The following is a 14193-nucleotide window of genomic DNA, read 5'->3' on the forward strand; positions in this document are numbered from 1 at the left end:
CAACCTTGTGGTTGAGAGGACGCATTCCAACCAACTGAGCCATCCGGGAGCTCAGCGGCAGCTCAGCGGCAGCTCAGCTCAAGGTGCTGTGTTCAATCTTAGTTGCAGGGGGCGGAGCCCACCATCCCTTGCGGGACTTGAGGGATTGAACTGGCAACCTTGTGGTTGAGAGCCCACTGGCCCATGTGGGAATCGAACCGGCAGCCTTCGGAGTTAGGAGCAGGGAGCTCCAACCGCCTGAGCCACCGGGCCGGCCCTTTGTTTATCTTTTAAGTCTCTTTTCATTTATAGGTTTCCTTTCATTCTTTTTCCTCCCTTGATAATTATTTGCTTTTTTCTAAAACAACTTTATTGAGAAATCATTTAAAGACCACAAAATGCACCTGTTTTAAGTGTGTATCTCCAAGCCATTTAGTAAACTGACCAAGCTGGGTACCATCACCACAACCACTTTGGAATATTTCCACCACTCCAGCAAGATCCCTCCTGCCTATTTAGTTCATTTCCATTCCCTCCCCCAGACCCAGGCAACCACTCATCTATGTCTCTACAGACATGCCTCTTCTGGACATTTTATATAAATGGAATCATACGACATAAATGGCACATTTCATTCAGCATGTTTTCATGATTCATCCAAGTGGCAGTATGTACAGTACTTCATTCTTTTTTATGGCTGAATAATATTCCACTGTAGGGTGAGACCATATTCTGTTTATCCACTCACCAGTTGATGGACACTTAGGTTGCTTCCACATTTTGGCTATTCTGAATAATGCTGCTGTGAACATTTGCATGCAAGTTTTTATATGTACATATTTTTTCTCTTGGGTAGATACCTAGAAGTAGAGATGCTGGGTTATATGGTAATTCTGCTTAATTTTTAAAGAAACTGCCAAAATGTTTTCCAAAAGGGCTTCATCATTTTACATTCCACCAGCAGTGTATGATGGTCCCCGTTTTTCTATGTCCTTGCCAACACTTGTTGTCTGTCATTGTGATTAGTCATTCTAGTGGGTAGGAAGTGGAAGGCTCCTTCTTCAAGAAACCAACTACAGAATCCTCAGTCTGGATTTTGCTCATGCCCATGGTGTTACGTAACATGTCCTTGTGTCCCCTGAATGTCTTGTAAATAGGTATCCAGTGAGCTACATCAAATTGCCAATAACCAAAATTTTAAATCTGAACAGATATCAGTGCACCTCAGGAATAACAGAAGGAATCAGTCTGCTATTCTCTGTGCAATCAGTGAGAAAGGAAAAGTTGTTACCTAGTGATGTCACATGGGACCTTTGTGAAGTTCTCCAAAACAATATATATACATGGGAAAACTTTTAAAATAGAACAAAGGTGTACACTGAGAAAAGGCATTCTTCCCAGGAATTCTTATACACCATGGTGGGAGTGTGGGCTGAGGAAGCAATCTGTTGATTCTTGGTGAAATTGATAGCTATGCCCCATAACCAGGCAATCTCTCTCCTGGGTATATATCTGTGACAGACTCTAGTCTATTCAAAATGTTCACTGCCCCTTCCTCACAGAGGACTGACTTACTGCTCTACAGATACCAGGCTTAGCCATGTGACTTGCTTTAGCAAAAGAAATGTGAGCAGCAGTGTTAAGAGCCTCAGACATGGTTCACTACTTCTTCCTCTCCCCCAGAGCCTGGCAATGTACCAGACAGAGAGGCTGCTCTGTTAGCCTCAGCCTGGGAGTGAAAACACGTGGAGGAGCCCCAACAACACAAACAAATCACACCGCCTGATCAGTCAAAGCTGACCAAAATAAGGGCCTTTATAGAGGTCTCTGGAGAGGTGGGGAGAGAAAAAAATATAGGATATAAATAACCATTATGTACAACTTCCAGTGGTAAAACTCTCCCAGCCACCCCTTCCAGCTTGAACTCCAAAGTCTGAAGCAGAAATTGGCACCACCAGGTAAATATAAAAGTCTCCAGGCTCTGTCTCCAGGCGCCGATGAAGATGGGGCAGGTCAGGCCTAGAAACAAAGTGAGTAGGAGGCATTAGAAAGGGCTGCCCCTCTGCTTCCTCCCCCTCTCCCCAGGGAGGGGAAATCAGTAGAGAATGTCTGGCTGAGGCTCCACACTCTGACCTCTTCAAGCCCACGGTCTTGAGAAGGTAGCAAGTAGCTCAAAATGACAGCAAGAGGAATTACAGATACAATTAAATTGAGTCAGAACAGAAACGTAGATTATGGACCTTCCAAAGACTCTACCCTCCTCATTTTACAGATATGATAATGTAGGGCTACAGGCAATGCAGGTGTTGCCCAGTGTGCGCAATGTGTGCAGAGGAGGTAGAGGGGAATAGCTACCTCCCGTACATAGACCGAAGGAGCAGATATGACGTAAATCTCGCGAGAATCTCCATCTTCAGGATGACTCCAATCTGCGGATGAGCTGCGGAAGAAAAAGATCGAGGCTCTTTACATTCTCAGATCTTATGTTCCCCACCCACCGTTGAGGGGAACCCAAAGCCAACTAGGGGGACTGTGGAACGACCCAATCGGGAGAGAGCTGGAGCAGGGATAAAAGGGACAATCAGGAACGCCCATGAAGGAATCAGGCGAATTGCATTGTAGAGATAGATGCAAGCAGCCAGGAGGAATAAGGCACACGTCTGCAGCCCAGTGCCTCACCTTGGGCCATCGCCGGAACTCTCCGGCGTCCTCATGTTGTTGAGTGCATCAGGGAGCGCGTGGACAGATGGCTCCGGGGTCCCAGCCAGCAAGCGAGACCCAGTATCCCGGCCATGCCCACGGCGTCGCACGTGGACCAGCAAGAGCGCTGCGCCAGCCAAGCCCGCGGCCACCAGCAGTCCCAAAGCCGGCGGCAAAAGAAAGCGCTGTGGGTCGCCCTGCCTCAGGCCAGGCAGGGCCGCGGGCACGTCACCTGCACCGTCGTCGGCGCTGTCGGGATGGACCCGGAACTCGCAACGCGTGCCCATGTAGCCGGGTGCGCAGGCGCAGACGAGGCCGGAGAAGTGGGCGTAGCAGCGGCCGCCGTGGGCGCAGGGCCGCGCGGCGCACGGGTCGGCGCGCTCGCGGCAGTCGCGACCGCCGAAGCCCAGCGCACAGGAGCAGCGGCGCGCGCCGCCACCCTCCAGGCACGTGCCGCCGTTGGCGCAGGCGCGGCCGGCGCAGTCGTCCAAGTCGTGCTCGCAGCGCGGCCCCGCGAAGCCTGCGCGGCAGCGGCAGCGCAAAGCGTGGCCCAGGTCCAGGCAGAGCCCGCCTGTGGGGGGCGGGGCGTCAGGGGTGCGGCCTGGAGGAGGGTTCCCCTCGCCGGCGTTTCTCTTTTCTCTGTTCTGTAAGCCCCCCTCATCTTGTCTCTGGGTTCCCCCCTGTCTCCAACTCCAGGGCCAACCTCTGGGACTGTGCCTGGAGCCCCTCCCTGCTGGTGAAGTCGTGGATTAACCCAGTCTTCACCAGCAGGCAGGTGCCTCTCTTTTTCTCTCAGCTTCAACTGTACTTAAATAGCTAACGGTTCCAGAAGGATGGGTTTGGACCACTTGGCCTTTGCCAAAGGCTTCTCCCATTTCACTTCTTCCGTTTCTCCCATTCTTTTCACCTTTTCTCTTCCCAAGCTTAACCTTCAGGTCTCTGCTTAGATGTCCCCTCCTCCAAGAAGCCCTCCCGGACTCTTCCTCCATACCAGCTCTGCACTTCCCCAATCACAACCCTGACCACTCTGGGCTCTGTCTAAGGACGACTCTGTGTTCCTCTCTGGGCTGGTACCCCCATGAGGTCAGAACCTAGAGCTGACCTGGTCACTGCTGTGTCCCTAGTATCACTCAGCCCAGAGTAAACACTCAGGGAATGCTTTGGTGAGAATTAGTATTATTATAATACTGCACTGAGCCCTTTACATTCATATTTAATCTATTAATCAGGTCTCTCCACTGCTCAGAACCTTACTGTTGCTTTGTCTTCCTCAGGGTAAAACCAAAATCCTCCCCATGGCCCATTAAGGCCCAATATGTCCTGGTCACCTCCCTGACCTCATCTCTCACCACTTTCCCCTCACTCACTGCTCCAACCACACTGGCTTTCCTGTGATCCTCAACACACCAGGCACATTCCTTCCTCGGAGTCTTTGCACTTGCTGTTCCCTTTACCTGGAACACACTTTTCCCCCAGGTGCCCACATTGCTCCCTCCTCACTAACTTCACCAAGGTCTTCCCTAACCACTCCAGCTAAAATGTCAACATGTCAACCTGTCCCCCCGCCTCCCCAATATGCCACATCCCCTTTCTGGCTTTATTTTTCTTCTTAGTTTTTATCACCACCTAACCTCCCACATAATTTACTTCATCTTATTTATTGTCTACCTGCCCCATCATCTCTGAGGGTAGGGGTTTTGGTATTTCATTCCCTGCTGTATCCGCAGTGCCTAGAACAAAGTCTGGCACACAGTAGATGGTCAATTAATATTTATGAGATAGGAATATCGCCTCACCCATTTTACAGAAGAACAAACTGAGGCTGGGCAGAAAGGGTGGTTCACTTCCCCAGGTCTCAGGGCTAAAGGAGGCAAAGCCCGGATTCCCATCCAGGACTGTCTGAGCCAAGCCCTCCTCTTGCCTACTGACCATGCAGGGACCCCACCCCCACCCCCATCCCTGATTGTTCTGGCCTCCCCACCTCACCATTCCGGCATGGCTGCAGGCTGCACCGGTCCATCCTCTTCTCACAATTGGAGCCTTGGAAACCGGGTGGGCAGTGGCAGATGTAGGCAGAGTCGGGGTCTGCACCTCCCACACACAAGCCACCATTGAAGCAAGGTCCATCTGCACATGTCACCCCGCTCACCTCACATCGCAACCCGTAGAACCCACGGGGACAGGTACATTCGAAGGACCCCAGCGTCTCCTGAGCAGGGGCAAGAGGACTTCAGACTGGGGTCTCCTTGGAGCAAAACCCTATCTCCCTCCTCAGTCTTGACCATGGGGTGGAGGTGCTGCTCCTTGTCGGGTCCTACCCCCCAGCATGCAGGAACCTCACCTGGGAAGTCCTCCCCAAACAACCCCTCACTTGCTCCATGTTTCTGGGTCTGCCCATCCGACCCACAGGGAGGAGGGTCTGGAAGCCCAGAGACAGCCCATTCCCCCCTCCACTCCTTTGTCTACCAAACGCTGCCTACCTGGTCTGCCCTCCCTGATTCTGTCCACATAGCCAAATCCTACTTTAAACTCCTAGCTCCGAGCCCCTCTCCTCCATGGAGACTTCTCAGGCCCTCCCCCTAATTTGAACCCTGAGTGTCTCCCTGTCCCATGCTGGTAATGTCCAGATGTCCCACTCTGGGCTCTACATTATCCCAGTGCACACCCGGCTCATTCCTACAGCCACTCTTTTGCTTACCCAAGCCACTCACCCGGTCTACCCTCTCCACTCACCTCCCTTCAGCCAAATCAGACTTCAGAAGCCCCAGCCCTGGGCCCATCTGCAGGAAGCCCTTTCTGATGCCCCCCATCCCTAATCCACCTGGCCCCACCACACCCTACCTTGAGCTCTGAGTTGTTCTCTATCCCAGAGGAGGGGCAGTTTGTTGCGCCCACAGGACTCCTCATCATTCCCACACCACACCTTTATGTGCCACACACTAGAGCTGCTCTCCCAAATCCTATCTCCATCACCTAATCCTACTTCAAGGCCCCAGATGCAGGCTGGACACCTCCAGGAAGCCCTCCCTGACAGCTACCCCAGGCCCTCCCCAGGCTGTTCTCATGGAACCCCTATCAGCGGGTGGTGGGAGCTCCCAAGGCAAAGTACTCATGAGGATGAGGTGGGAGGGGTGATACTAACACTACAGCTGCCCCCATTGGCACAGGGATTCCCATCACAGGGCCCAGGACCCGGTATGAGGCATCCAGTGGCGGCAGAGGATGGGCCCCTGGAGCTGAGACAGCTGCTGGTGGAGACAGGGACGGTGCAGAGGGACCCAGTCCAGCCCTCCAGGCATCGACACTCATCAGGCTGCTCACAGAAGCCGTGGTCTGGGCTGCAGCCAGCTCGACATGCCGCTGTGTGGGGCGGAGAAGCAGAGGGACGGAATACTAATGAGGGCAGAGTCAGTAAGATAGGAATAGAGAAGTTTCTGAGAGTTTTCTGTGCACCACCTGGTTTTGTCCTTGCGACAGACAATCTTCTGGGCTAGATGGTATTGTGACCCCCAGTTTACAGACAGGGAAACTGAGGCCCAGAGAGCAGGGGTGACTCGCCCAACTAGGAAGAGGAATGAGGATTTGAACCCAAGCCACTGGACTCCAGAGTCTGTGCTCCTGGAAAGAGAATGGAGTGGGGGCTCGCAGGTCTGAACTTGGAGAGTGGAGAATGAAGCTAGAGCATTGGGGATTAGGCAGGGACCCCTGGCCTTTCAGGGGAGACAGGAGGGCCTTGGATTAGGGCCGGTCTGGGAGGATTTGGATAAGCCAGGGAATCCTAGGGACTTGGGAGGGGCTCAGAAATTTGGGGAAGAGTCTGAGGGTACCCAGGATAGAGGATGGATTCCAAGGTTTAGAAAGTAATGGGGTCTGGCTTGCATTTGCAAGGAGGGAGGATGAAGGATTCCTTGGTGAAGGAAGGGGGGTGGGGGGGACTACGAGGAGTTTCCAAAGATCCTGGATGGGGGTAGGGAGGGCCCCAGAATTAGAATAGCTTGGGGGTCATAGCATCTCGAAAGGGGTATGGGTTAGGGGAGGAGGTGGGAGGGTACCGCCAGCATGAGAAATGGGTGTGGGGTTTCTATTTGGGGTGACAAGAGTGCTGGAAAGAGTGAAGGGGGCTGGAGTGCACAGGCAGGGCTGGAGAGAAGTCTAAGGTCCGCAGTTTCCCTGGAGGGGTAAGCTGGATCGTGGGAGGGAGTTGAGACCTGTGAATGGAGTTGGAGCACGGCGTGGGGTACAGGGGCAGCGTCATTTCCAAGTTTCCTAGAGGGGGGTGTCTGGGGTACCTGGGGAGGGCTCTGGGGTCCCCAGGTCCCTGAAGAGGGTAACCGGGTTGCAAGAAAGGGGCCCGGGGACCATGAGGGGAGCTAAAGAAGGGCGGGGGATGGGTGGTGCTGAATGCAGGACTCACGCGGCGCCTCGCACTCATCTTCCACCGGGGTGCAGGGGCGCAGTCCGGGGCCGCACCGCGAGGGGGCGCTGCGCGAGCGGCAGAGGCGTGCGCACGCGGCCCCGACGGCGGGCAGCTCACAGCGCGCGCGGTAGGAGAAGCGCAACTCCCAGGCGCCTGCGCGCTGCATGTCCCGGGCCCACTGGCCCCCGGCCGGCAAGCGGCGCCGGCCCGCCACACGCGCCAGCAAGCTCCAGGCGGGTCCTGCAGGGAGAAGGGACCGGAGCTGAGGTGGGCCCCTCCTGACCGTGGCCCCAGTCTAGCGACAGAGGAGGAGCGCGCAGACTTGCACGGCCCCCGCCCCACTTAGCGAGGCCAAGATACCTCTTTTCGAGCCCTGAGAATGGCAGTTACCCCTTAGCAAGGCTGTAAGCTCCCCTAATGCTCCCAGGGACCTTTGATGTCATGATCCCATCTAGTACCCAATGACCGTTACGATGATCACAGTTCTCCCATAAAAGCCGAACTACCCCAATGTTTGGCCCCAGAATCTTTGCATATTAGAGTAGTGATGAAACCTCAAACACCCTGTGACTTTTGATATCTCGATATGGCCAAGGAGCAGTAACAGGTCTTTTGAAGTGAGGTCATAATACCCCCAAACTGTGCCATATCAAAATGGTGACGGAGACCCCAATTACTAAACCATAAATTACCCTTATTGCCTGAGGCCTTGGGATACAGGGAGAGTAGTAAGTTTCCCCCAGCAAGGCTGCTAACCCAATATTGTGCCACAGCTGTCTATCTCAAAATGATGACAACCCCCACTGTGGGCCTTATATGGCACCAAAGTTCCCTCCAAGGAAGGATAAGATCACTCAACGTCCCTCCCTGAAATCTTTGCTCAATATTCTCTCTGGTGAAACCAACATCCCATAGAGCTCCCTGGGACCTCTGTATAGACATGTCACAGAGCTTCACATACAAGAACTATGTTGTACCCTGGGTTCTCAAAATCAGATGGTGACAGAGCAAGAATGTCACTGTGAGATGCTATATCCTATCTTTGGTTCCAAGATAGTAAGAGTTTCCTCCACTTCGCCTGGTGTCTGGACCACGGACTTCTACATCCAGTACCAGGACATTTCTGTACTGACATGTCAAGAGCCCTGGAGCTGTCACCACCCAGCACCTCTCTCCAGGAGCTGTGATTACATCATGGGTCCAGCAATCCCGCGCACTCCAGATGGCCCTATGACACTCTCCTGGACCTCAACTCACATCAGGGCCCAACTCCCTGGAGCCCCCACACTCTACAGTGCAGTCCCAAGACTGAAGATACTCACCTCCAATCTGCTCTCCTAACTCCTCTCTCCAGGCTTCAATGATGAAAGAGAAGGTGCCCTGGTTGGGTGGAGGAAGGGGGAGAAAGAATGTAAGACTGGGCAGGGCAGGTACTCAATGAAGGCCAGAGTTTAGGGATGTTTACCATTCTGGGGACCAGACAGGCAAGAGATAGCTAGTTCCCAGAGGGGCTAGTGCAGGGAAGAAATAACAGTCTGGGCTTTCTTTATTGAGCACTTACCAAATGGTAAGTGCTATACTCAAGATACTTGGTTGAATCCCTCAAAAGGGACCCTCGTGAGGTACCATGATGACCTCATTTTACAGATGAGGAAACTGAGGCTAGAAAAGGGAAAGTTACTTGCCCAAAAGGACAAGGCTCTAAAATTCAAATATAGGTCTGTTCACCTCTGTGATTTTGGGGTTGTGGGGTGGGAGATAAGATTTTAGAGGTGAAAGAATCATGAATACAGACCCCAAATGGAAGATCTAAGAAGGGATAATGTAAGAAGGGGTTGGAGTACCCAAGATAGGGTGTGGGAGGGCCTTTAGGTGCAAGAAGATTTGGAGATAAAGATAAGAATCCCAGTATTTAGGGATTCACAGAACAGAAATAGGGTTCTATGAATTTAGGATTTGCAGGTGGGTAGGGGTTCCAGGAATTTGAGGTCCAAAGAATGCAGGACTTGGATCAGAACGTTCGGGATCCCTAGAGAGCAAGGTGGAGTTAGAAAATTTGGGGTCCCCAGTGGGTAGCGTTTATGGGTCTGAGAATGCGGGGTTCCAGGTGGTAGACTTACTGGTCTGGGAACTTGGGATGGGGGGCAGGGCTGGGGTCTTGGAAGTTGGAGGGCATAAAGAGGGCAAGGTTTGGGTAAGGTCCCCAGCACCGGGATGTCCTGGGGCCGGGTCTCACCGGCCAGACGTCCCGGAAGGGCACGCGCATGAGGCCATCTGGCAGCGGCAGGTCGGGCGCCCGGGACTGCTCGGTGTAGACCGGTCCGCGCGCACTCAGCGCCGCGCCCAGGGCACACCGAGACTCAGCGACCTCCTCGGAGACCCCTGGCTTCAGGCAGACCCTGAAGAACAGGCGGCAGGGGCCCCCGGCGCTGCAGGGGGACCGCGGGATCCCCGGGCCAGGTCCAGGCCCGAAAGAGTGGATCTGCAGCTCGAAGACGCCGGCCAGCCGTACCTGGGACGGAAGGGGCACGGGGTGAGGGGACCGCGGGGATCCAGGTGTCTCGCCCCCCTTGAGGCCCCTCCACTCCACCCCCACCCAGATCGTTGGGTCGCACTCCCATCATCCCTTTCCACTCCACTCTGACCTGGGGAAGGAAAAAGTGTGCCAGGATCACCGTCCGGGACAGGAGTTGGAGCATCCACGAGGCGACCATGGCCTTTCGGAGGTCTGGGGAGCCGCAGCTGCTGGCTCTGGAGCCTTATATCTGAGGGGACGGCTCCGCCCCTTCAGGCAGCTACCCGGCTCCAGGGACCCTAGGGGAGGAGGTCGAGGGGAAGGGAAGCATGCTGGAGCCACAGTGAGATTGTGTCGTGGGCACAGGCAATGTAGTGAGTGTATGATCTTGTGTGTGGTTGGAGGCGCAACTGTGTGTGGCTACGTATGGGGTGAGGTTAGGCGGTGAAGCCTGTAGGTGACGGTGTATATGATGCTAAGATTCTGTGAGAGTGTGTGGTGTAAGCAAGAGCTACTGGACCAGTGTACAGGACTTTGTGATTGTGTCTAGGTGAGATTATGTGTTATGTGGATCCACGTGTGTCTCAAATTGGATACGGTTTAGCCAGTTTGTGAAGCTGTAAATAATTGTAAGATTCCGTGTGGACGCATGCACACCTGCATAAGGTGGGGGGGTGTATGTGATTTCATGACTGTGACTGAGATTGTGTACTCGTGTGCACGCTTCTCTGTGCATGTGTAGTAGATACATGTGAGGGCCTGGAGCACTGTGTGCAGTCGTCTGAACCTGTGACTTTGTCATCCGTGCAGGGGCCTTTAGGAGGCTGGATGTGTGTGTGTGGGGAGTGGGTAGGGTCTGTGCACGGTTGTGAATGACTGAGGGTGCATGTGTGAAGGAGATTCGGTATGGGAGGTCCATGGCTGAGCTGTGTGTGGATACGATTAAGATCGGAGTTCTTTGTGGACGTGTGTGTGTGTGTGTGTGTGTGTGTGTTTCCCCTCCCTAAGACAAAGCAACCCTCCCAAACCCGCATCGCGGATGCACCAGACGCCAGGGCGAGCTCTCGCCTCGGAGGGGGTTCCCAGCTGTATGTAAATGTCGCCATCTGCCGGGCGGCGGCGCCCCTCCCCCTTTGGGCCGCAGCTGGGCTGCCCGTTTGGCCTCCGGAAGGTGTGAGGAGCAAATGGGCAGGAAATTCCGTCTTCACATATCAAGGGCCTGATCCCTCACTCCAGGATGGGGCGGGGGGCGGGGGTGAGAGGCACCCCTGGGGCCTCCAGAAGCCGCTTAGTATTCCGGGACGATGGCAAGGAAAGCCAGTTAGGAGCAGATGTTCCAGCCCTCTGGTCATAATCACTGTGCCAGGTGCCAAGCAAAGCCCTTTGGATGGAGCAATCTTTTTTCCTCCCCAGTATAAAAAATGTAATACTTACAAGCTAGTAACTATAGGGAAAAATACAGGTTCAACTTCTATACATATTTTTCTTTTAGGGAAGATAGAGTGAACAATAAAGCCCAGCCTAGCAGAGCCAGGCATACTGTGCTGTGTCATTTTTAATAAACCAGAGAATTCAATCTAGTTTTCTCTTAATCCTGAGGACGGGAGTTGTGGGTTTTGAGCAGAGGGCCATAGTCAAAACGTGCAGAACATCCCAGGGTCCTTTGCACAGGTTTTCCCTCTACTTGTTCTTTCCGCCCCCTTCTCTACTTAATTGTTCTCACCATTGACTTCACGTCCTATGGGAAGCCTTCCCTAACACTCCAAGCACCTCCTCTCAGTTGCCACAGCCCTGATTCCTCCATCCCAGCCCTGACCACTGTGGTCTGTGGGGTCTTTCTAAGCACAAATCTGCCCATGTCCCTCTTCTGCATAGACTCTCCCATGGCTCCACAGTGCCTTGAAAATACACTTTGAGATTCTAAATTTGCCATTTGAGACCCTCCTTCCACATTCTGCTTACTCCAACAGGTTCTGTGGCCCCAAAGCATGGAGCCAGACCTTGTGGACCAGTTACTAGGAGACAAATGAGGCCCTGTATTGGGGTAGGTAGAGTGAGCTTCCCATCATAGGAGACATTCAAATAGGATTTGGACAGCCATCAGACCAGCTGTGGGAGAAGGCAAATTCCTGCCCTGGATAATTATGGGAGGGTATCTCAAAAAATGTAAAGATCATAAAAATAGCCAGCCTTTATTGAGCGTCTGTGCCAGGCTTGATAGTGTTTCACATGAATTCTTTCACGTGTGTGAAGTACTTTAAGGGATTTCTAAGCATCTTTTTGGCTATTCAGGACTTTTCCTTATGTGCCAACCTTAGAGCCCACAGAAGGCGATGATGAGGTGATATGTGAGCAAAGACCTAAAAGAGGGGCAGGAGTAAGCCATATGGATCCTGGAGAAAAACATTCATGGCAGAGAGAATAGCGAGTGCAAAGGCCCTGAGGTGACCATGCCTGGGCGCACTCCGATATCCCCATAACTATCCTTATTTCATTCTGGTCTCGGCTCAAATACACCCTCCCAAGCCCTTCCCTGACTGTTCCATCCCATCTAAAACAGCCCCAAGTCCCCAAACCACTCCATCTGCTTACCAGACTTTTTCTTTATGCATCTGTTACCCCGAGAAATACCTGACCATTGTCTGTCTCCTCCAAGAGAACATCAGCTGCATCAGGGCAGAACTTTTCACCTGATTTGCTCACTGATGCACCGTAGTGCCTAGAAAGAGGCCTGGCAGCTGGTGCCTAGGAGATACTGAATGAGGGAGGTTCTATCATTAACCTCTTATGAGGAAACTGAGAAGCTTGAGACCTTGCCCAGGGCGACCGGGTTTGCGAGACGTGCGAGGTGGGAATTCAGGCTCTGTTGGGATATGCCTTTAATGCTGGCCCAGTCCTGCTCTTCACATGATGCTGCAATGCAGCCCGAGGGCATTTCAGAAAACCATCTTTGGCTATGCCGAGTAAGCAATGTCACAAAGTCGCAGAGGCTGCCAGTGCACATGGCAAACCCTCTCCTTCCCTCTTGGCTTCTAGCCTCGAGCAGGCGTGGCCTGACAGAGCACCATCATTAAGCCAGCACTGAGGTGGGTGGAGAGGCCTGGGGGAACCCAGTGGGCACTGAAGCACGTGCCACCCAGGGTGCCAGAGCCTTACTCCCTAGGGGCCACTCTTGACCACTGAGGGACAGGGGCCAATGGATCCATTTCCTCCTTTCCTGCCTTGTGGGTGGGCATAGTTGAGTCACATTTCAAAAGCCTCCTGAGAAAGGTCCGCGTGTCACCTGTGTGGTAGGCAAGCACACAGTTGTGGTTCTCCCTCTGTCAACAACTCTCTCTCCCCAGGATCAGGATCACACTGTCCAAACACATAAGCCTTGGCCTCCATGTTTGCTTTCAGTTAAGACAGTCTCCAATTCTCAAAGCTACATGCAAAAAAAAAAAAAAAAGCCCAAAACAAAAAACACCAACAAAAAACCCCTCAATGCTGCGGAGGTCCTCAAGCTAGGGAGTCCTGAGGACTTCAGGAGACTGTCCCCTGCATTATGGACAGTACGCCTCAGGGTTGAGGGCGGGGGTACAAATCTAAATCCTCCTTTGTAGATGTCTGTGAGCCTTTTTAAAAACCTAGAGTTCAGAGGTTCGATCTGGCCCATACAGTTTCAAATACATTTTAATTATTGCAATTACCAGAGGTCTCTTTAAAATATTTAACTAGCACTAGCATTAAATGCAGGCTAGAGCAGGAGAGGCTGGGGCAGCCAGGGTAGCAGCTGCCAAACTGGTACAGGATATTTCAATCTGCGAATAACCAGCCTAGTAAGCCCCATGTGAATACACATATGGCTTGAGTATGAATTGTCCCATTTACTCCACACAAGCACTATACTAAGCTAGGTACCATCCCCTCCATTTTAGAAATGAGGAAAGCTCATCCTCTTGAGTAATACACAACTGTGCTGTCCAGTAAAGGAGCCAGGAACCACATGTGGCTATTTCAATGAAAATTAATCAAAATAAAATAAAATTTAAAAATTCCATTCCTCAGTTACCCTAGCCACATTTCAAGTATTCAATAGCCTCCTGTGGCCACTGGACGGTGCGGACATAGAACGCGGAATAAACATCGCAGGAAGTCCCGCCGCAGTGCTGCCATGCAGTTGGCCTGTTTCAGCTAGAAGCCAACATTAAAAATTGGGAGATTTAATATAAAAATCCCAATTGCTGGCTTCTATTGAAAAATCAGAAGCTCAAACAATGCTACACCCACCTTCCCATGGGGCCACAGGTGGCAGAGCTGGGCAGAGCTGCCCTCTTGAGATGGGCCAATCCCTGTCCACCAGAGCCCACACTTCACATATTTCCACAGCTGCCTGGCAGCTACCTGTCTTTAAAACCCCCAGGGCAGTCCTCTCTTCTCTTTTCCACAGATGGAGAATCTGTGGCCAGAGAGGGAGATGCACTTTTTGCAGATCACACAGCACTCAGGAAGACACAGTCAGAGCAGGGACCCAGGTTTTCAGATTTCCAGGCCAGAGTTAAAAACCAACCCTGATTCACCAAAGCACTTAGTCTGTGTTTGG

At 52.6% G+C, this 14193-nt stretch overlaps 1 protein-coding gene across 2 annotated transcripts; it reads right to left on the bottom strand.

Moving 5' to 3' along the window:
- Nucleotides 1–592: 592 nt before the first annotated feature.
- On the bottom strand, nucleotides 593–14120 carry DLL3 (delta like canonical Notch ligand 3). 2 transcript variants are annotated; one of them, XM_088800162.1, is made up of 9 exons: nucleotides 9742–14120; nucleotides 9333–9608; nucleotides 8419–8476; nucleotides 7094–7336; nucleotides 5822–6039; nucleotides 4666–4888; nucleotides 2659–3250; nucleotides 2344–2419; nucleotides 593–1998 (listed from the first exon to the last, which is right to left on the bottom strand). In XM_088800162.1, the coding sequence occupies exons 1-9, from the start codon at nucleotides 9808–9810 to the stop codon at nucleotides 1993–1995; spliced, it is 1761 nt and encodes a 586-aa protein (XP_088656288.1). In that variant the 5' UTR covers nucleotides 9811–14120; the 3' UTR covers nucleotides 593–1992. The 2 variants fall into 2 exon arrangements, with proteins under 2 accessions (XP_088656288.1, XP_088656287.1); XM_088800161.1 differs by having other exon boundaries at nucleotides 2335–2419.
- Nucleotides 14121–14193: the final 73 nt, after the last annotated feature.

This window comes from Rhinolophus sinicus, chromosome 8, assembly GCF_057876585.1.
Source record: "Rhinolophus sinicus isolate RSI-liver-muscle chromosome 8, RSI-T2T, whole genome shotgun sequence".
NCBI classification, from domain to species: Eukaryota; Metazoa; Chordata; class Mammalia; order Chiroptera; family Rhinolophidae; genus Rhinolophus; species Rhinolophus sinicus.